The sequence below is a fragment of the Molothrus ater genome, chromosome 23 (genome assembly GCF_012460135.2).
Source record: "Molothrus ater isolate BHLD 08-10-18 breed brown headed cowbird chromosome 23, BPBGC_Mater_1.1, whole genome shotgun sequence".
Lineage (NCBI taxonomy): Eukaryota > Metazoa > Chordata > Aves > Passeriformes > Icteridae > Molothrus > Molothrus ater.
This window is the reverse complement of record NC_050500.2, coordinates 1,914,515-1,937,422: the sequence shown is the minus strand read 5'-3', so window position 1 is coordinate 1,937,422 and position 22,908 is coordinate 1,914,515. Positions and strand designations below refer to the sequence as shown.

General features: G+C 44.3%; 1 protein-coding gene across 2 annotated transcripts; it reads left to right on the top strand.

Moving 5' to 3' along the window:
• Positions 1-1,570: 1,570 nt before the first annotated feature.
• On the top strand, positions 1,571-21,299 carry LOC118694959 (Golgi integral membrane protein 4-like). 2 transcript variants are annotated; one of them, XM_036396311.2, is made up of 13 exons: positions 1,571-2,207; positions 5,936-6,010; positions 7,214-7,263; positions 7,886-7,939; positions 9,643-9,793; positions 11,355-11,437; positions 11,789-11,938; positions 13,086-13,246; positions 14,066-14,247; positions 15,036-15,097; positions 15,556-15,720; positions 17,989-18,060; positions 19,788-21,299. In XM_036396311.2, the coding sequence occupies exons 1-13, from the start codon at positions 2,021-2,023 to the stop codon at positions 19,896-19,898; spliced, it is 1,503 nt and encodes a 500-aa protein (XP_036252204.1). In that variant the 5' UTR covers positions 1,571-2,020; the 3' UTR covers positions 19,899-21,299. The 2 variants fall into 2 exon arrangements, with proteins under 2 accessions (XP_036252204.1, XP_036252205.1); XM_036396312.2 differs by having other exon boundaries at positions 17,989-18,073.
• Positions 21,300-22,908: the final 1,609 nt, after the last annotated feature.

Sequence of the window (22,908 nt, the reverse complement as noted above, 5' to 3'; positions counted from 1 at the left end):
AGTTAATTCATTAAGGAAAGCCTGGAATGTACAGTGGGAGCTGTATCAGAGCCAAATCACCCCATTTCCAGCAAGGTCTGGCAGAACAAATCCACCAAATCCACTTAAAATGCTTGGGGAGGTGGGAGGGGGAAAAAAATCCTACCATAACAAAGCTATTTTGGATAAATCATAACCTTACAGGAACACTGGGCCTCAGTTCTCCCAGTGACAGGTGGGGGTGACAGAAGCGCCACTCAGGCAATTCCCAGCAGAGCTGTGGAGCTCATTGGATGAACATCCATGAAACCACCACCAACCCTTAGAGGGGAATTGCTGCTGGAGAACTGTTGTGGTTGTTGCTTATTCCCCAGGTGCCTGGAAGAGGGAGCTTGGCAGAACTCCAGGAGGAATATCCTGGTGAGCTCAGGTAAGAGATGAGCCAAGCTCGCAGTCAAAGGTTCATTACAAACCTGGGGGTCTTGGATCTGAGCTCAGAACCCGGGCAAGGCTCCAGGAGCTTGGTCTGTCCCATCGAGGCACAAAATCATGGAATGGTTTGGGTTGGAAGGGACCTTTACAGGTCACCTTGTGCATCACACACCTGGTAAAAACCATGAGCATCACACACCTGGGAAAAGCAGGAGCATCACACACCTGGGAAAAGCAGGAGCATCACACACCTGGGTAAAAACCATGAGCATCACACACCTGGTGAAACCATGAGCATCACACACCTGGGAAAACCATGAGCATCACACACCTGGGTACAACCATGAACATCACACACCTGGGTACAACCATGAGCATCACACACCTGGGTAAAAACCATGAGCATCACACACCTGGTAAAACCATGAGCATCACACACCTGGTAAAAACCATGAGCATCACACACCTGGTAAAAACCATGAGCATCACACACCTGGGAAAACCATGAGCATCACACACCTGGGAAAACTGTAATCATCACACACACACAGAAGGTAAAAACCTTCTTCTCTGCTTGTCTCACAACTTCTCTCTGTTCAGAGGGCATGTGAATACCACAGGAGCCTACATGGACAGCATGTCCAGAACACCTTGGAAGTGTCCAAGGCCAGGTTGGACAGGGCTTGGAGCCACCTGGGCCAGGGGGGAAGCTGTCCCTGCCCACGGCTTTAGGGTCCCTTCCAACCCACACCATTGAGAAAAAGCCAAACTCAGCTTTCCCCTCCTCCCTCCCTCCTGCCTTCATCAGCTCCTGTTTTCCCGAGGAGAACCCGCAGCTTTTGGCTGTGTGAGGCTGCTCGTGTGAGGATGCTCTGCCGCTCCATCCCTTCCCGGGTCCCGTTAGCAACAGGCGCCGGAGCAGGGAGGGGACTCGCGGCCGGGGGGCTCCGGGTGATGCGGGCTCCCAGCCCCCCTGTCTCGTCCCTCTGCTGTCCCCGCGGTCCCCCCGTGTCCCCCCGTGTCCCCCCGTGTCCCCCCGGTCCCCGCAGCCCCTCCCGCCGCCGAGGGCGGACTCTCGGCCGCCGCAGCCCGGATGCCGCCGCCGCCGCGTTCCTGCGTTCCTGGCCGCTCTCCCGGCCCCGCTGCCTCCGCTTCCTCCAGGATCCGCCGCCGGGGAGGGGGCCCAAGGGCTTCTCCTCCTCTCGCCGGGTTATTTTTTCCGGTGCTTGCTCCAGCGGGGGAGGTGGGAAGAGCCAAAGGCGGCGGTGCCCCCTTCCCCCCCCCCCCCCTCCGCCGCAGCACATGGGAAGCAAAAGTTTTCCTCCTCCTCCTCCTCTTCCTCCTCCTCCTCCTCCTGCTGCTGCTGCCGCCGCTGCTCGGTGCCCTCCGCCCGCTGCCCTCGCCCCCCGAGGATGCTCGGGCTCCGCTCGGACACGGATGTCCCGAGGGACAGCGGGGAATAGAGCCCGGCTGGAGCCCCCCAGGCCCGGCAGGGAGCGGAGCCGAGCCCGCGGCCGCATCTTCCGCAGGGATCCGAGAGGAAAGGAGCCGCTGGGCCAGAATAACCGGATGGTTTAGCGGCGCCGGCTGAAGCGCGCTGCGCTCCGCCATGGGCACCGGGATGTGCTCCAGGAGGCAGAAGGGGCTGCTGCAGACCGGGCTCTGCCTGCTCGCCCTGGCCTGCCTGGCCTCCGGGGCGCTCCTCTACAGCCACCTGCAGCACAAGGTGCGGAGCGCCGAGGCGCTGGCGCAGAAATACAAACAGCAGCAGGAAGCGCTGTCAGCACAGCTGCAAGGTGAGTGAGTGACCCCTCCGGAGCCCCAGGGTGAGTGACCCCAGGGTGAGTGACCCCAGAGTGAGTGACCCCTCCAGAGCTGTCCCTGTGAGTGACCCCAGGGTGAGTGACCCCTCCTGAGCCCCAGGGTGAGTGACCCCTCCGGAGTCCCAGGGTGAGTGACCCCTCTGGAGCTCCAAGGTGTGACCCTTTCTGGAGCTCCAAGGTGAGTCCCAGGTGAGTGACCCCAGGGTGAGTGACCCCTCCAGAGCTGTCCCTGTGAGTGACCCCAGGGTGAGTGACCCCTCCAGAGCTGTCCCTGTGAGTGACCCCAGGGTGAGTGACCCCAGGGTGAGTGACCCCTCCGGAACTGTCCCTGAGTGACCCCAGGGTGAGTGACCCCTCCCGGAGCCCCAGGGTGAGTGACCCCTCTGGAGCTCCAAGGTGTGACCCTTTCTGGAGCTCCAAGGTGAGCCCCAGGTGAGTGGACCCCAAGGTGAGTGACCCCTCCCAAGCTCCAAGATGAGTGACCCCTCTGGAGCTGTCCCTGTGAGTGATCCCAAGGGTGAGTGACCCCAGGGTGAGTGACCCCTCCGGAGCTGTCCCTGTGAGTGACCCCAAGGGTGAGTGACCCCTCCGGAGCTGTCCCTGTGTGCACACCCTGCCCCAATTCTCTCCCTGCCATCCACAATTCCCGTCCATCCCTTGGCTTTGAAGATGCTGAGCTGTTTCCTTCCCCCATTTGGATGTCAGGAATCCAAGCTCGCGTTTGAGTGCGAATTGGCACAGGGGGGTCGGAGCTGGGTGGGCGAGCCCAGCTGTGTCACCTCTGTTCCATTTCTTCTCCCTTTGGCCGCAAATCCCAACCCCTGTCAGGCCAAATGTGAGGCAGTAAAAACGCGGGGCGGGCTCAGGGAGGCGCCTCCGCTCTCTCTGCCCCGTGTGGGAGCGGGCAGAGAGGGAAGGGATCTGATCTTCCCATGAAGTTTTGTCCCAGCCACTGCTGCAAGGCGGGAAACCCTCCTCGTTCTAGAGAGGTTGGTCTGGACTAAAAAAGTTCTGGACTAAAAAAGTCCGGGACTAAAAAATTCGTGGCAGAATTTTGGGGCTGATGGATGCTGCAGATTTTTAGCTCCCTAAAAAGAAAAAGAAGGGGAAGAGGAGGAGCAGGAGGAAGAATTGGTTTCTCTGATCCTGCTGACAAACCCACCTCATTCTCGAGAGGCTGATCCGGGACTAAAAGAGTCGTGGCACCATTTAGGGGCTGATGGATGCTGCAGGTTTTTATCTCCCTAAAAAGAGGGGGAAGGGGAGGAAGAGGAGGAGGAAGAATTGGATTTTCTGATCCCGCTGACAAACCCCACCTTGTTCTCGAGAGGCTGATGTGGGATTTAAAGAGTCGTGGCAGCATTTTGGGGCTGCTGGATGCTGCTGGTTTTTAGCTGCCTAAAAAGAGGGGAAAGAGGAGGAAGAGGAGGAGGAAGAATTGGCTTCTCTGATCCCACTGACAAACCCACCTCCTTCTCAAGACGTTGGTCCGGACTAAAACAGTCTGGGACTAAAAAAAGTCTGGGACTAAAAAAGTCTGGGACTAAAAAAGTCGTGCCAGCATTTTGGGGCTGATGTCTGCTGCTGATTTTACCTTAAAAAGAGGAGAAGAGGAGGAAGAGGAGGAGGAAGAGTTGTCCTTTCTGCACTTGGCTCCCCTGGCCAGAGCGGCCGGAAGGCGAACCCAGCGTGTGGATTCCTGCTCCCCTTCCCTCCCCTCATTTGTCCTCCTTGCATAAACTCCGACTGTGGGAAAATGGGATCGCAGCCCTCGGGGCGGGCCGAGCGCACGCGGTGGGACTCTCATCTCCTTTGTCCTGTCCTTTCTCTTCTCTCCAGCCTGCCCGGGGCTGCCAAGGCCCCGCTCCCGGCAGCTGTCACAGGATTTGGGGGTTCTGCAGGGATTTGCTGAGCTCCCCGTGTGAGGTTTGCTGGGAACGCCTCACATGGATTTGGGGATTTGGGGTCTGGAGGGATTTCCCGACATGGGAAGAGAGGAGAATGTTGACTCCGTGTTTCAGAAGGGTGATTTATTAGTTTATGATATATATTATATTAAAAGAAAATTGTGTATTAAAACTATACTAAGAGAATAGAGGAAAGGAAAGGAAAGGAAAGGAAAGGAAAGGAAAGGAAAGGAAAGGAAAGGAAAGGAAAGGAAAGGAAAGGAAAGGAAAAGGAAAGGAGAAATGAAAAGAAAAGGGAAAGGAAAGGAAAAGGGGAAATGGAAAGGAAAAGGGGAAAAGGAAAAGGAAGATAATAAAATCTCGTGACTCTCAGAGAGTCCAAGCCAACTGGACTGTGATTGGCCATTAATTAAAAATAACCACACGAGACCAATCAAAGCTGCACCTGTTGCATCCCACAGCAGCAGATAACCATTGGTTTTCTCTTCCTCTGAGGCTTCTCAGCTTCTCAGGAGAAAAATATCCTGAGGAAAGGATTTTCCATAAAATCAGTGACAGAATTTTTCATTAAATTTTCCATGTCTGTGAGAGGCTCCCACCTGCAGCCCCAGCCCGGGGTGTGCAGAGCTCAGCAGGGCAGGAATGAACCCCAATTTTTCCTCCCTGCCGTGCCAGCATCTCCTGCTCCTCCTGCACAGTGGCAGCCTCGGGGAACCCCAGTTTTGGGAACAGCAGCCCCACAACTGAGCCAAAATCACCTTTTCTGCACCCAAAGTGGGAGCTCAGCCTGTCAGAGCTGCCATGCCCAAACACAGCTGTTGCCATGGTTCCCCTTCTTTATTTTGAGCAGGCGCTCACTTGCCCAATGATTGTAACAAAGGCAAAGCTGCGTTTTTGGGATTTGGCTGCTGGGGGAAGCCTGGCAAGGGCCAGAGGGGAGAGATGCTCTTGGGAGTGATGCTGGCACTGCAGGGATGCCTGAATTTTTATTTTTTATTTTTTTTTTATGGTGGGGAAAAATCAGATTTTTTTAAGGTGGGAAAAAAATCTAAATTTTTTTAATAGTGGGAAAAATATCTGAATTTTTTTAATGGTGCGGAAAATATCTAATTTTTTTTAATGGTGGGAAAAATATCTGAATTTTTTTAATGGTGCAGAAAATATCTATTTTTTTTTAATGGTGGGAAAAATATCTGAATTTTTTTAATGGTGGAAAAAATATCTGAATTTTTTTAAAGGTGGGAAGAATCAGAATTTTTTTTAATGGCGGGAAAAATATCTCATTTTTTAATGGTGGGGAAAATATCTGAATTTTAATGGTGCGGAAAATATCTAATTTTTTTTTAATGGTGGAAAAAATATCTGATTTTTTTTTTAAATAGTGAAAAAAAATCTGATTTTTTTTTAATGGTGGGGGAAAAATCAGATTTTTTTAATGGTGGGGAAAATATCTGAATTTTAATGGTGCAGAAAATATCTAATTTTTTTTTAATGGTGGAAAAATATCTGATTTTTTTTTAATGGTGGGGAAAAATATCTAATTTTTTTTTAATAGTGAAAAAAAATCTGATTTTTTTTTAATGGTGGGGGGAAAAATCAGATTTTTTTAATGGTGGGGAAAATATCTGAATTTTTTAATAGGTAGGGAAAATGATTTTTTTTTTTTTAAATGGTGAGAAAAATATCTGATTTTTTTTTTAAATGGTGGGGGAAAAAATCAGATTTTTTTTTTAATGGTGGGGAAAATATCAGTGGGGATAAATGGAGCTGGTCCTGCCGTGCCTCTCTCCCCAGTGGTGTACGAGCACCGGTCCCGGCTGGAGCGCTCCCTGCAGAAGGAGAGGGGAGAGCACAAGAAGACCAAGGAAGGTCAGTCCCAGCTGTCCCCAGCTGTCCCCAAAGGCGCCCCAAGGTGGCTGAAGAAATGTATAGAAATATAGAAATGCTGAACAATGCTTTATTCAAACATCACAAGTTAAATATGACTATAAATATGACTGTAAATATGACTGTAAATATAAATATAAATATAAATATAAATATAAATATAAATATAAATATAAATATAAATATAAATATAAATATAAATATAAATATAAATATAAATATAAATATAAATGTAAATGTAAACAGAACAATGCTTTATTCAAACATTACAACTTAAATATAAATGTAAATATGACTATAAATATGACTATAAGTATAAATATAAATGTAAATATAAGTATAGATATAAATGTAAATGTAAACGGAACAATGCTTTATTCAAACATTACAACTTAAATATAAATATGTCTGTAAATATGACTATAAATATGACCATAAATATAAATATAAATATGAATATAAATATAAATATAAACATAAATATAAATATAAATATAAATATAAATATAAATATAAATATAAATATAAATATAAATATAAATATAAATGGAACCATGTTTTATTAAAACATTACAACCTTATTATAAATATAACCATAATGGTAAGTATAACTATAACTATAACTAACTATAACTATAACTATAATTATAATTATAACTATAACTATAACTATAAATATATATGCTGAACAATGCTTTATTAAAGCATTACAACTTCATTGTAAATATAAATATTTTTATATATGCTAAGCAATGCTTTATTCAAACAGTACAACTTTACTATAATTATAAATATATATATGCTGAACGATGCTTTATTCAATGTTTTATTCAATGCTTTATTACAACTTTATTATAAATAGAAATATATATATGCTGAACAATGCTTTACTCAAACATTATAACTTTATTATAAATAGAAATATATATATATGCTGAACAATGCTTTATTAAAGCATTACAACTTTACTATAATTATAAATATTTATATATATGCTGAACAATGCTTTACTCAAACATTATAACTTTATTATAAATAGAAATATATATATATGCTGAACAATGTTTTATTAAAGCATTACAACTTTACTATAATTATAAATATTTATATATATGCTGAACAATGCTGTTTTCAAACATTACAGCTCTTTGACCCATTCAACTGCCTCCTTTTCTCCCTTTCCAGATTTTTTAGTGTACAAGCTGGAAGCTCAGGAAGCTCTCAACAAGGAGAAGGTGAGTGTGGTTTGTGCCAGGCTTTGTCCCACAATGGGAAATATTTGTCCCACAATGAGAAATATTTGTCCCCACAATGAGAAATTTGTCCCCACAATGGGAAATATTTGTCCCCACAATGGGAAATATTTGCCCCCACAATGAGAAATTTGCCCCCACAATGGGAAATATTTGCCCCCACAATGGGAATTTTTTTTTTTTTCTGGTGCCATCTGAGTCCAAACAAGAAATTCCATCTCACACATTTCATCCCAAGCCTGGCAAAAAAGAAAATAAAACCTCGACGTTTTCCTGCCTTGCAGGTCCCTCGCTGTGGGGTGGATTTGGGCAGGGGTTTCTCTGTGGGGTTTTTCTGTGGGGTTTCTCTGTGGGGTTTCTCTGTGGGGTTTTTCTGTGGGGTTTCTCTGTGGGGTTTCTCTGTGGGGTTTCTCTGCAGGGTTTTTCTGTGGGGTTTTTCTGTGGGGTTTCTCTGTGGGGTTTCTCTGCGGGGTTTCTCTGTGGGGTTTTTCTGTGGGGTTTCTCTGCGGGGTTTCTCTGTGGGGTTTTTCTGTGGGGTTTTTCTCCCTCCCCTGGATTTCTCTGGGCTCCAATGGCACTGTTGGATCTTTGTTTTTCTCCCCAGCAAGACTCCATGAACAGATATGGGGCCCTCAGCTCCCAGCACAAGATCCTGAAGGTAAGGAGGGTTTGGCTGCTGAGTTTCAGGGGGTTTTTCTTTATAATTTTTCTGTTTTTCTTTACCATTTTTCTTACTGCAACGTCAGCCCTTGAGCACTTTTATCACCCAGGGTTTGGCTGTTTTTTCCCAGGTCTCTCAGTGTGAAAATGGGATTTATTCATTGCAGTTCACCTTTGGGCTCCTACCAAATATTCCAGTCCATGGAAGAGGCTCAGCTTAAAGCATTTTATAGCATTTTGTACAACTTTGTACCATTTTTATAGCATTTTTTAGCTTATCACCTGCCCTACCTGAAGCACATCTTGGTGTTCAGTTTTGGGGTTTTTTTGGAGCAACGCAACTGGAGGCTGCTGGGGTGGCTTTTTAAAACCATTTTGAGTCTTGGCAGTGAAATGCTGATTGAAGCCTGGGATGGGGAAGCAGGGCTGGGTTCCAGCAGCCCTCAGCACCCCTGGGCTGGATTTCCTGAGCCGAGCCGGGCTGGGTTTGGATTCCAGCAGGGAAAAAGGAAGCACAGTTCTGCCTCTTGGGCATTTTCCAGCCCTGTGGGTTCTGGGAATGCAAAATTCCTCCTCGTAGCAACTGCAGCCTGGGCAGAACGCTCTGCTCTGCTTCTCTCAAGGGGACACTCAGAGCTTTTTTTTTTTTGTATTCCTGGCTCCTTTTCTCTCGCTTCCTTTTATTGGAGGAGTGGGAAAAAAAAAATGTACAAAACAACTCCAACCATCTCCTTTTTTTTTTATTTTTAACTACATTTACAGCTGCTGAAAGACAAAACCAGCCCTTGGATTGTGGGAGATTTCCAAAAAAAAAGGGATTTTTTTTTTTCTCAGAAAAAGCAGCTTTTAGCCCATGGTGAGGCTGTGGGTAACACTTCTGTCACTGGAGCCCAGGCAGAAATGTTCCCAGTGGACCTGGCTGGCTCAGGAGCAGCATTGCTGCCAGGAATGTCATTGTCACCCCTGGGAAATGGCATGTTCGTCCTGGGCTCCTTTTGGGGCCATTTTGGTTCATTTTGGGACCATTTTCGTTCATCTTGGGTTCATTTTGTGACCATTTTGCTTCATCCTGGGTTCTTTTGGGGACCATTTTGGTTCATCTTGGGTACATTTTGTGACCATTTTGGTTAATCTTGGGTTCATCTTGGGTTAATTTTAGGACCATTTTGTGACCATTTTGGTTCATTTTGGGACCATTTTGGGTCATCTTGGGTTCCTTTTGAGGCCATTTTGCTTCATCCTGGGTTCATTTTGGGACCATTTTGGTTCATCTTGAGTTCATTTTTTTACCATTTTGGTTCATCTTGGGTTCATCTTGGGTTAATTTTAGGACCATTTTATGACCATTTTGGTTCATTTAGGGACCATTTTGGTTCATCTTGGGTTCATTTTGTGACCATTTTGGTTCATCTTGGGTTCCTTTTGAGGCCATTTTGGTTCATCTTGGGTTCATCTTGGGACCATTTTGGTTCATCTTGGTTTCATTTTGGTTCCATTTTGGTTCATCTTGGGTTCATTTTGTGACCATTTTGGTTCATCCTGAGTTCATTTTGGGTTAATTTTGGTTCATCCTGGGTGCAGCCCTGGCTGGGCTCTTGCGCTGCCCACGGCGGCTCCACTGAGGAGATCCTTTCCACCAATCCCGGCTTTATTCTGTAACTCCCTTCCCGCTCAGCATCACCCTGACCCTTTTCCCCCCAGAACCAGCACGATGATGTCAAGAAGCAGCTGCTGGACCTGCAGCTGCAGCACAACAGCCTCAGGCTGGAGCACAGGAAGAGCCTGGAGAGCCACAGCCAGAAACTGGCCCAGCTGCAGCAGGAGAGGGACAGCGAGGTCTCCAACCTGCAGGGTGAGGGGCAGAACCAGAAAGCGCCAGGCTGAGGAGGGCTGGAGCGGGATTTGCTGGATTGAGCCTTTTCCTGACCCAGGGATGGGGGAGCTGAGAGGAGGTTTAAACAGTTTTGTTTTATTTTCAGTCTCATGTGAAGGGCGAGGCAATGCAGGTGTTACCATTGACACCATCGCAATCAGGAGTTAACTATTTCTTAATTGTAATACATTATAAACATTTGTAATATTATTCATAATAATCCTATTAGTGATTATAATATTATTATGAATTATTGTATTATTTATAATAATAATAAAAATATGTTTAAAACATTTATATTATTTTAAATTATTATATTATTATATTATTTGTAATAATTATAATACATTATAAACATTTATAATATCTATAACGTATTATAAACACAATTATACAATTATAATTATACAATTACAATACATCATAAACATTTATAATATTATTTAATTATAATAGATTATAAACATTTATATTTATATTTAACATTTAACATTTATAATAATCTAACAATATATTTATTATTATATTATTATTAATTATATTATTTATAATGATTATAATGCATTATAAACTTTTATAATGCTTATAATCTTTATAATGTATTATAAACACAATTATACAATTATAATTATGCAATTACAATTATAATGCATTATAAACATTTATAATATTATTTAATTGTAATACATTATACACATTTATAATATTATTTATAATATTTTTATTAATTATTATAATATTATTAAGTGTTATATTATTTATAATAATTATGATGCATTATAAATGTTTATAATGTTTATAATGTATTATAAACACAATTATACAATTACAATTATAATACATTATAAACATTTTTTGGCCTATCAGGTTTTGCTACACAATATTGTAAATGTTTTAATGCCAATAATCTAAAATCACCCCTTGTGGGTCCTACTACAAACATCTTTCATAGTTATGTTTCTCCAAATATTTTGTTTTATTTGCAAGGCCATCCTTTGAAACTTGTTTCTGGTTCCGTTCCTCTCTCAGCAACGTCTGTCCCATCCCATGGCATTTCCAAATCAGCATTTTTTATTTCAAAATTTGCCCACAGATGCTCACGGTGTGAGCCTCCTGCCAGCCTTGGGGAATTCCCTACAAATCCATTCCCCACAAAGGGAGGGCATCAAAAATGAGTTTCTCTGTGCAGGAGAGGAAACCTGAGGGCTCAGGGAGCTGGGAAACCTTTACAGGGTTTGTCCTGAAGCTCCCAGTTCCCCCAGGAAGGGGCACTGGGTCCCTGCTCCCCCTTTTCTTCAGCTGCAAAGGGGAAAGGGAAATGAAAATCGAATTATCTGAGTCCTGTGGCAAACACAGCGAGAGCAGGAGCGGGGAAAGAGCCTGGAGAGAAGGAATTGCTGGAGCAGGTTTGTGATCCCTGGGCTTGGAGAGGTCTGTGAGGTCAGGAGGGATTTGTGGTGAGAAAGGGAGATGCCACACTTGGAAAAAAAATGAAAAAATCATCTCTTTTTAAACGAATTTCTTCTTCTCCCTGCTGCAGACACGGTGTTTAAACTCAGAGAAGAGAGCAAACTGCTCAGGAAAGCCCACCTGGAGGTTCACTCCCAGCTCCTCAGTGCCCAGGTAAGCACCTGGGCAAACATTCCCTAAAGAATCAATATTGTATAAATAATAAATGTTCTCTGAATGATCCATACTCTAAATAACAGAGAATATTTAGAGATCCCTGTTCCCAGCAGGGAGGTGTTTAACCCCTTGTGAGGTTTCTCTGTGTCCTTCTCCTCCTCCCCTCAGTGCCCAGGCAAGCACCTGGGCAAACATTCTCTAAAGAATCAATATTCTCTAACCAATAAATGTTCTCTAAATGATAAATGTTCTCTAAATGATAAATATTCTCCAAATAATCAATCCAGCTCCCAGCAGGGAGGTGTTTAACCCCTTGTGAGGTTTCTCTGTGTCCTTCTCTCCCCTCAGGCCCAGATGGAGGAGTTCAGGCAGCTCAAGGAAGCTCTGCAGAAGATGCCAGGCTTGAGAGGAGGAGGAGGAGGAGGAGGAGGAGGAGCAGGGAAGGGGCAGCAGCCCCTGGTGCCAGCCAGCAGCCAGCTGCAGCCAGGAAGGCACAAGGTGTGGAATTCCCTGGAATTTCCCTGTGGCATTCCCTGGAAAGCCCCGGGATGAACATTCTGCAAGGCTGCTGGAGCCTTAAACGAACAAAGCTCAGAGTTTGCTCTTGTCCTTCCTTCCTTTCTTTATGGAGTTGTTCCTTTTCTGGAACTGTTGAATTATTCCAAAACAAAACTGGAGCTGAATTAGTCCTTTTTGGAAATATTCCTTTTTTTGGAACTGTTGAATTATTCCCAGCCAAAACTGGAGCTGAATTATTCCTTTTTGGAATTATTCCTTTTTTTGAATTATTGAATTATTCCCAGCCAAAACTGGATCTGAGTTATTCCTTTTTGGAATTATTCCTTTTTTGGAATTATTGAATTATTCCCAGCCAAAACTGGATCTGAGTTATTCCTTTTTGGAATTATTCCTTTTTTGGAACTATTGAATTATTCCCAGCCAAAGCTGGATCTGAATTTTTCCTTTTTCGGAATTATTGAATTATTCCCAGCCAAAGCTGGATCTGAATTTTTCCTTTTTCGGAATTATTGAATTATTCCCAGCCAAAGCTGGATATGAATTTTTCCTTTTTCAGAATTATTGAATTATTCCCAGCCAAATCTGGATCTGAATTATTCCTTTTTGGCTGCATGAGAGGAGAGGTCTTCTACTGCAGGGTGGGCAGGGCTGCAGATTTCTTCTGGAGCACTTGAGGATGTTTTTTCTTTAAAAAAGGAATTTCTGGCCCAGATTTGGGGCTGATCTATATCTATAATCTATATCTATATCTATATCTATATCTATATCTATATATCTATATCTATATCTATCTATATCATCTATATCTATAATCTATATCTATATCTATATCTATAATCTATATCTATATCTATATCTATATCTATATCATCTATATCTATATCTATATCTATAATCTATATCTATATCTACATCATCTATATCTATATCTACTATATCTATATCATCTATATCTATATCTATATCTACTATATCTATATCTATATCTATCTATATAATCTATATCTATATCTATATCTATATCACCTATATCTATATCTATATCTATATCTATATCACCTATACCTATATCTATATATTTTTAAAATAGATACATTTCTATAAATCCAGGGCTGTCTCCTTGCAGGATGTGAAGATGGTGATGCACATCCAGGTGAGGAGCCATGAGCAGAGCCCGGCTCCTGGGCTGGCCCTGCCTGAGCCAGGACAAAAACCTGCAGCAGAAAATGCCCCAGTGCCAGGCAGGCAGCCCCCAGCAGGGAGCAGGGACACGGTGCCACTGCACAGGTTGGTGACACAAAATTCTTCCAAATGGGGGTTTTTTTACTGGTTTTGGTGACACAGAATTCTTCTACTTTGTGTTTGGGGTGAAGATGCCCAAAAGGAGCGTCCTTCTTCTTGTTTTTATTGTGGGTTTGCTTGAAAAATGGGATTTTTTTTTTTACTGGTTGTGGTGGAATTCCTGGGATTCTGGGCATCCAGTGGATGCTGTACAGATGTGGGGAATGGATTGGTAGGGAATTTTAAAATTTTTATAGAAGGTTTATATAGTATGGATTTATATGTAAATTTTGAGATAAGAAATGCTAATTTCAAAATGTCATGGTATATTATATTATATATATTATATTATATTATAGATCATTATATATCATCATATATCATTATATTATATATCATTATTATATTGTATTATATTGCATTATATTATATATCATTGTATTACATTATATTATATTATATTACATTGTATTATATTATATTATATTATATTATATTATATTATATTATATTATATTATATTATATTATATTATATTATATTATATTATATTATATTATATATCATTGTATTACATTATATTATATTATGTTATATTATATTATATTACATTACATTATATTATATATCATTATATATTATTATATTATATTATGTTATATTACATTATGTTATATTACATTATATTATATTATATATCATTATTTTATGATACTACATTAATATAAAATAGTATAATAAAATAACAAATGAGCCTTCCCGGCACATGGAGTGGATGCTGATCGTTCCTCCGTGCCAACCCCACCCATTCCCGGTGTTTTGCAGCTGGCAGGGCCCTGTGAGCCCCGGGAATGCCCAGAGGGATCCGGGGCCAGCCCGGGGCCAGCCCAGGAGTGCCCAGGACAGCGCCGGGGCCGGGCACAGGGGCAGCCCCCGAACCCCCGGGACAGCGACAGGGACGGGGGCAGCGCACGGGGACGGGGCCGACCAGGAGGAGCTGCAAATGGGTATGGAAATTATTCCTTTATTATTCCTTTGCTATCTTGGAGACACCGGCTGTGATCTTGAATTGAAGGGGTGCCACTACTGCCGGGCTAAAAACAATTTATTACAGAGAAGCATCGGCCTCAAATGCTGGGAGATTGAATATTTTTTTAAAAAATTAAATTTAAAATGAGATTTGAAAGCTTTAAAAGCAGACGGCCATAGCTCAAAAGTAGTCACAAGTCTCTTTGTTACAATATATAACATTATAGTACAATGGAACAGTTTATTTTGCTTTTCTAACCTATCACCTCTACCTAATTCTACTGCACTGGGTATAGTTTATCCAGTGGGTTACCATTACATGCACACACGTGTGCTTCTATTATAATATATATTACAATTATATATTATAATTATATCTATTATATAGATATAATCATATATCATTATAACCACATAATTTTATATATTATAACATATATTATACAATATATACTATATACTATATAGTATATATTTGTCTATATTACCTATATTTTGATATATTAGTTATTATATATTTCTATATTTCTATTTATATTATATATCTATATTACAATTATATATTATATATTATAATTATATCTATTATATAGATATAATCATATATCATTATAACCACATGATTTTATATATTATAACATATATTATACAATATATACTATATAATATATATTTATCTATATTACCTATATTTTGATATATTAGTTATTATATATTTCTATTTCTATATTTTTATATTGTATATTCTTGTCCCTGTGCCTGGCAGATGCAGGAGTCATCGACAGGGAGCTGCAGTCCCAGAAGGAGCCGGTGGTCCAGGAGCCCATGGTGAGCAACCAGAGCATCAGAAACCCCCAAAAGGCTTGGGAGGGACCTCAAATCTCATCTGAGCCCATCCCCAGCCACCTCCCAGTGCTCCAAGGCTGGGAAAGGACCTTAAATCTCATCTCACCCCACCTCCCACTGTCCCAGGGTGCTCCAAGCCCTGCCCAGCCTGGCTGGGAGAAGTTTCCATCTTCTCATCCTGCCCTGTTTCACCTGGATGCGACCCTGGCTCGGAATAAGAGCCCAATCAGTCAATAATTACCCAGAAGTTTCTGTAAACTCCAAGCTCCCTGGGTGTGGAGGGATAACAAAGATGGTTTGGGGGATTTTTAACGAACCCTAACAGGCTTGGAGAGGTGCAAGTGCTCCAGGCTTGCTGGGGGAGGCAGGTTGCTGCCTCCTGAGGGAAGAAATAAAATAAAATAAATAAATAAAAGCCACAAGAGGCTTTTCCTGTCCAGATGCCAGACGATGCTGCAGATCCTGCCCAGGACCCCAACAACCAGGGGGAGGATGAGTTTGAGGAGGCTGAGCTGGAGAGGCCTGACTTTGAGGAGAAGGTGGGAGGCTCCGAGAAGTTCAAGGAGCCCCGAGTTAAAGAAGAGTGGAAGGAGAAGCCACCAAAGGTGACAACCAGCAGGGCCAGGGAGGGATCCCAGCTGGGGATGGATGGGTGGGCAGAGAGCTGAAGGAAGGGAAACATCAAATTCCTGGTGGATCCATAATCCAAATTCCCATGTGGATCCATAATACAGATTCCTGGTGGATCCATAATCCAGATTCGTGAGTGGATTAATATTCCAAATTCCTGGTGGATCTATATTCCAAATTCCTGATGGATCCATAATACAGATTCCTGGTGGATCCATAATCCAGATTCGTGGGTGGATTCATATTCCAAATTCCTGGTGGATCCATAACCCAAATTCCCATGTGGATCCATAATCCAGATTCCTGGTGGATCCATAATCCAAATTCCCGTGTGGATCCATAATGCAAATTCCTGTGTGGATCCATAATCCAGATTCCTGGTGGATCCATAATCCAAATTCCCATGTGGATCCATAATCCAAATTCCCATGTGGATCCATAACCCAAATTCCTGGTGGATCCATAATCCAAATTCCCATGTGGATCCATAATCCAAATTCCTGGTGGATCCATAATCCAGATTCCTGGGTGGATCCATAATCCAAATTCCTGGTGGATCCATAACCCAAATTCCTGGTGGATCCATAACCCCCTTGGAGATGTGGCAGGCAGCAGAAATCTCTTTGGCAGGTTGGTCAAAACCAACGTATTTTTTCTTCCACTGGTTGTAATGGAGCTTGAAATTTACATTTCATTTTTGGTTCTTTGTTTTCATTCTGCTGGTGGTTTTTTTGTCAGCACAATCAGCTGTGCAGGTCCAGCTCTGGCACAGAGAGGAGCAGAATAAGCACAAGTGCCAGAGTTTAGGGAATTATTTTTTAGCCATGCACCAGAACTTGCTCTTGGCCTTGTCCTCTCTGTTTATGAAGTCCCCCCCTGGCACTTGCAACACCTTTAGGGATGGGGAGATGTGGCATGAGGGACTTTGATGCACTTGGGAGCAGAACCAGAGACAATAACCTGAGTTTGTGCTGGGTTCTGGTCAGTGCAGCCCTGTCCAAGGCTGCTGGCAGCATTTCAGAGCTCTGCCTCCTTGTTTGCTTCCTTGCAGATGGAATCCATTTATTTCCCCAAGTGTTTCTTGCTGCCTGAAGCCAGACTCTGCATCAGGGAAATGTTCATTTGTTTTGACAAGCAGCTGAACGTTGCTTGTTTTTAAAAAAAAAAGAGTGTTTTATCTGTCAGGCTCTAAAACCATGATTAATGGGGGGGTTAAAAAAGAAAAAAAAAAAAGAAATCCAGGCCAATGAAATCAAATAAGAGAGAGATGCTGGCACCTCCTTGAGATTAGTGAAAATGTGGAAAGAATTAGTGATATAAATACCTGGCTCTCAGATCTGGCTGTGCTGTGCTCCCTAAAGCTCTACCCTAAATAACCCAAAGTTTTCCAGAGGCAACAGCCCTGGGGCCCTCCTGCCAGCAGGTGGGAAAAGAGACTGGATGGAAAAAATAAATGGAGTTTGTGTTGCCTGATTGTCCCTCTGCCGCCCCTGATCCCTGATCAGCCCTGGGGCTGTGAGGCAGGAGCTGGGTCCTGGCAGGGCTGGCTCTTGGGGCTTTGGCTGCTCACACTGACCCCAAAATGTGTCACAAAGTCTCTTTTACCCACCCCAAAATGTGTCACAAAGTCTCTTTTACCCACCCCAAAATGTGTCACAAAGTCTCTTTTCCCAGCCTGGCACTTGAAGAAGGAGTCAGAGCTCTTCATTTCTCAGTCTCAAGGTTGTTCATTGTTTCTTATCTATAAAATTCTTTCTCCTGACCTGCCAAGGTCTGCTCAGCAGGTCAGGCAGAGGCACTCTGGTGTTATCTTTTATACTACAAACTACCTGTACAATATTTACAATTATTTTCCAATACCCATCACCCATGTTAGACACTGAGCTTCTACTCTAAACCAATCCAAAAGTGCCAACCCAGCAGAAGATGGAGGCCAAGAAGAAGAAGAAGGACAGGACATGCCCAGATTCCTCCACCTTGCCCCCTGAACCCCCATTCTAAAAACCACAAAAAAATCTATTTTTCACCCCATGACAAACTAACTATTATTCTACTTAGCCTTTCATGGCTTGCAGATCCTCATATAAGGTTGGTCATTTTTTCCATGGGTCATAATCGAAGCCACAGAATCGTGGGCTCTGTTCCAGGGTCTCTGAGCCCCCTGGCAGGGACAGGACAGCCAGGGGGATGTCCTGAATTCCAGCAGCTGGGCACTCCCAACCCTGCCTGCCTGTGTTTTTCAGGATGCTGGCAGAGCTGCCAAGCCCAGGGAAGACCCACTGGAGGATTACCAAGAAGATCAGGAGCAGGAAATTGTACGGCACCAAGGTTCTTCCTCTTTCCTCTCTGCTGTGGGGTCACCTGGGGGGGGGTTGGCAGCCAGGAATTTGGGGGGACTCAGCTTTTGGGGAGCCAGGGGTGAGCAGGGGCTCCAGGTGTGCCTCTGCCTGCTCAGTGAGGTGTCCAGAACAAAGCTGGAGCCCACTGCTGCCTTTTCCAGGTGTTCAGAGCCCCCTTTGTGCTTTTTGTGCCCTCCTCCTTTCTGTCTGCACCCACCTGCAGCAGCTGAGCTGTGGGGTGTTCCCAAACAGCAGCTGGGGGGAATCACAGGAGGAATTACAGGAGGAATTATAGGAGGAATCACAGGGGGAATCACAGGAGGAATTACAGCAGGAACTATAGGAGGAATCACAGGGGGAATCACAGGAGGAATTATAGGAGGAATTACAGGAGGAATTATAGCAGGAACTATAGGAGGAATTACAGGGGGAATCACAGGAGGAATTATAGGAGGAATCACAGGAGGAATTATAGCAGGAACTATAGGAGGAATTACAGGGGGAATCACAGCAGGAACTATAGGAGGAATTACAGGGGGAATCATAGGAGGAATCACAGGAGGAATTATAGGAGGAATTTTAGGAGGAATCACAGTAGGAATTAATCATAGGGGAAATTACAGGAGGAATTATAGCAGGAACCATAGGGGGAATCACAGGAGGAGTTATAGGGAGAATCACAGGAGGAATCACAGCAGGAATCAATCACAGGAAGAATTATAGGAGAAATTACAGGAGGAATTATAGGAGGAATCACAGGAAGAATTACAGGAGGAATTATATCACAGGAAGAACTATAGGAGGAATCACAGGAGGAATTATAGGAGGAATCACTGCAGGAATCACAGGAGGAATCAATGCAGGAGGAATTACAGGATGAACTATAGGAGGAATCACAGCAGGAATTATAGAAGGAATCACTGCAGGAATCACAGGAGGAATCACTGCAGGAACCAATCACAGGGGAAATTACAGGAGGAATCATAGGGGGAATCACAGGAGGAATCAATCACAGCAGGAATCAAGGCTGTGCCTTGCAGCAATACCAGATCAGTGTTTTTCAAGCATGAGCTAGAAAGGATCACCCTGGTACCTTCAGAGACAGAAATGAATCCTCTCCCAGTCTCGTTCATTCTCTCCCTGCTCTTTGTGAGTGGCTCCTGAGGGGTTTTCCTGCAGTTTCCCCAGGATTGCTGAGGAGCTGAGGGTTTGGGAATGACAGGAAATACAGGGTGGGCAGAGCAGGATTGGTGCCAGGGCTCCTTTCCCTGAGTGATTCCAGGCCTCTTGTAGGTGTCTCCAATGGATGGCTGGAGCTGAAATCATCCCTGGAGGCTGTGCTGGCTGCTGCATGGCCTGGGTGGGTTGGTGGCACAGTTTGAAATGTGGAGGATGTAAAATATCAGCTCCTGCTCTTTACATCTGCCCCTCACGCAGCAGAGGCAACAGGCAATGAGCCAAAGCTGCATTGCCCTGCCAGGACATTAAAATGTGCCTCAAACACCTCTGTGTCCTGCCAGTGACACCTGAAGGTGCCACCAGAGGTGGGTCCTCCCCTGTTTTCCCAGGTTTCCAAAGCTGGGCTGGTTTGGTGGGACAGTTCTGCTCAGGGACAGCGGGGTGTGCTTTAGGGTCTCCTTTTCCAGGATTTCCTTTTGGCTGATTTTTTTTTTTTCCTTCCTGGCTGTTCCCCGTGTCCCCAGGAGGACCATGGAGGGGAGGTGGATGACAACGATGACCTGGAGCTTGTCCAAGAGCAGAAGGAGCCTGTGGGAAGGCAGGGGGCTGCTGGCAAGAAGGATGACTACTTCTGAGAGCTGCTGCAACACCAGGAACTCCAGGAATGAGGGGATGGGGACTCCTCCTGGGAGCTGCCTCCTCAATGAAACACTGCCCACAGAGCCAAGGCAGCAGGAGGGAACTCTCCGCAGGCCCTGGCAGGGGGCTTGCACATGAAAATATGAAAATCCCATCTCAGTGTGGGGCCACTGCTGCCTCAGAGACCTCTCAGACTGGGAATGATCTTCTCCTGCTGCTTTTCTTAGAAGCACTTTTTGGTTTACTGTGTTCTTCGCCCTCTTGTTCTTCACGTCCCCCTTCTAAGCTGGAGAGGGTTTTTTGGGCTGGTTTTGGGGGTGTTTTTTACCCCCCCCGGGCAGCAGAGGGGTGCCTGAGCTGGTCCCTGGACTCACTCTAATACAAAGGAATCTGTCTTCATAAATGATTTTGTGTTTCTTTAACACATCCTCTGAGCAGGGTGGGGAGGGCACCAGAGGAAATTTCCTGTTCTTTGCCCTGGAGCTGTGCACGAGCACCGACCACAGCCAGCAGAGGAGCAGTCACAGGAGGAATTAGAGGAGGAATTCCATAGAGCAGAGCGTGTGTGTGTGGATGTGAACCCCGTGCTGCTGCAGAGACCCTCCAGAGAGAGAGAGAGATCCCTGCAGAGCCCTCCCTGCCCTGCCTTTGAGCTGTGGGACACTCCTGCTGGCCTCAGGGTGTCCCCTGGGATTCTGTGCCTCCTCCCTGCTGCAGGTGAGGGCTGCCCTGAGCTCTTCCCCATGGGGACAGGGACAGCCACGCCAAGAAACAGGAGAAAAAAAAAAAAAAAAAAAGGAATATTTGCAGCCCAACTAATGCAGTTCCAGCCTGGTTGGATTATTTCCAGTCTCCTAACAGGTGCTAAGGTAAATTTTGTCTCTTCTAGAGAGGTTTTGATCAGCAAGATGGGAATTGTTGGTGGAGTAGGTTGAATCCTGTGGGACTTTACTCAGCCTCCAAAAGACTTAGCTGACCTCAGGGACAAAGAAGGAACAGTCAGCTGGAATTTAAAATGAAAAGAGAATGGGTTTAATCACGATATCTCAGAGCCCAGAACCTGTTTGAAGTGATAAGAACAGGGCAGAGCTGTCCCGCTCCCTGCCCTGTGTCCTCCTTCCTCATCACCAGACTCGGGGACCTCAACCACCAACCACAGGGAATTGTGCCTGAATCTCATCACCTGCTAAAAAATCAGAGCATTATTGTTCTGGATTTCAATTAGCTGAGCTCTTTTTAATCCCTTGTTTGTGGCATATTTTGCAAGCACTTTTAGGCACTGGGGAAAACAATATTTATTTCCCAACAAGCTCAGCCTTTTTCATTCTGACAGCATTGATTATTTTTTGTTTTCTTCCACTGGTTGTAATAGAGCTTGAAATTTACATTTCATAGGACTTTTTGGTTCTTTGTTTTCATTCTGCTTGTGTTTCTTACCAGCACAATCAGCTGTGCAAGTCCAACTCTGGCATGGAGTAGAGCAGAATAAGGAAAGGGACAATTTTAGGAAATTATCTCTTAGCCAAGTGCCAGAGCTGCTTATGGAGCCCAGTAATGAGCTCACTACCAAACCCTGGTGGGGTTTAAGATGCACAAAATGGCCAACTATCTCTTGTTACAAGGTCTTTTAAGGATAAACTATCCAATTAAGAAATGACACCTCAATTATTTTTCCTTTTAACCCAATAACTGATCCCTCGAAATCCTCAATGTGGACTTTTCTGTCCAATTACACAAAACCACCCAAACCCATGGAGAAGAAGGAAGAAGGACAAAAAGGTAAAGAAGAACAACCTGTCTCTGCCCTAAAACCTCCATTTTGCTTCATATTTATTTCTATATCCTAAACCCCCATACTCTTAAGTTTTCCACCCGCTGATCCCCAAACTCTTTTAAGTATTCCACTTCTAACCTGCTCCACACCCACAATCCCAGTTCTGTCACTCCATTTTGGAACTCTTCTCCACAGCCTCGGGTCAAATGCAGTTTTCTGTGCCTGTCAGCACAGAAAGTTTTCATTTTAAACAGAAAGTTTCAAACTCCCAGCAGCCAGGGTTCCAGCACCCCAGCTGTGTTCAGCTCAGCTCTCCCTCCCTGGCTCTGGCAGGTTCAGCCCTGACTGGGAGTGAATCAAGCACTGCAAATAGAAGCCCGGTGGGGATGAAGCTGCTCGTGGATTCAGGCTGCAGGAAAAAAAAAAATCTAAATTAGGAGGCAGATTCTCTGTGTTTGCATGTCTAGGGTGAGTAATCCTCAAAGTTATGACTTGGAGGGAAGCGTAGCAACTCAACTGAACGCAAAGCTCCCAGCTCGGAGGATGCTTTAGGAACCATATGTCATGTGCTGCCCTCAGCTGAGAGCAAACATCTCTGCCCTGGGGACTGTCTGCCCTGGCCATATCTGAGACTAAAATTAGCAGAGTGCTGCATAAATTGTGAGGCTGGAGGTTGTCAGTGCTTCACTGCCTGGCCCACAGCGAGTTTTGATACTATTTCAGTGTTTCCTTGAGAAGAGACAATAAATCCAGTGGAGGAGAAGCAGAAAGGCCAAAGCCTGTGGTGCTGCGTTTGTCTGGAGGCTCTGAAGCAATCTGGGATCCTGCTGGGGCTTCTCAGCTTGGGCACATCACAGGGTTTAGTCTGAGCAGCAGAATGCTGAAGCAATGCCGGGAGAAAGCCCAGGCTGGGTTTTACTGCACAGAGCAAGTCTCAGGAAACAGATGGATTGATACCAGAGCAAACAATGAAAAAAGGATTCAGGGAGCCAGCACAGCCAGGCTGACCAGGCCAAAGCATGGAGGCCTGCTTGGCTCTGCAAAAATTATTGAATTTTTGCTCAGCCACAGTGCAAGGCCAAAAAAAGTGCAGAAGTGTAGTTAACCCATAGTTTTATAATTTTTTTGATGGGTTCAGGGCCTTTGCTGCTGTACCAACCATTTTCCCTCCCTGCAGCACACTCTAGACCCTTGGATCTCCCAGCAGAACTCAGGGTGAGTTGTCCCTCACA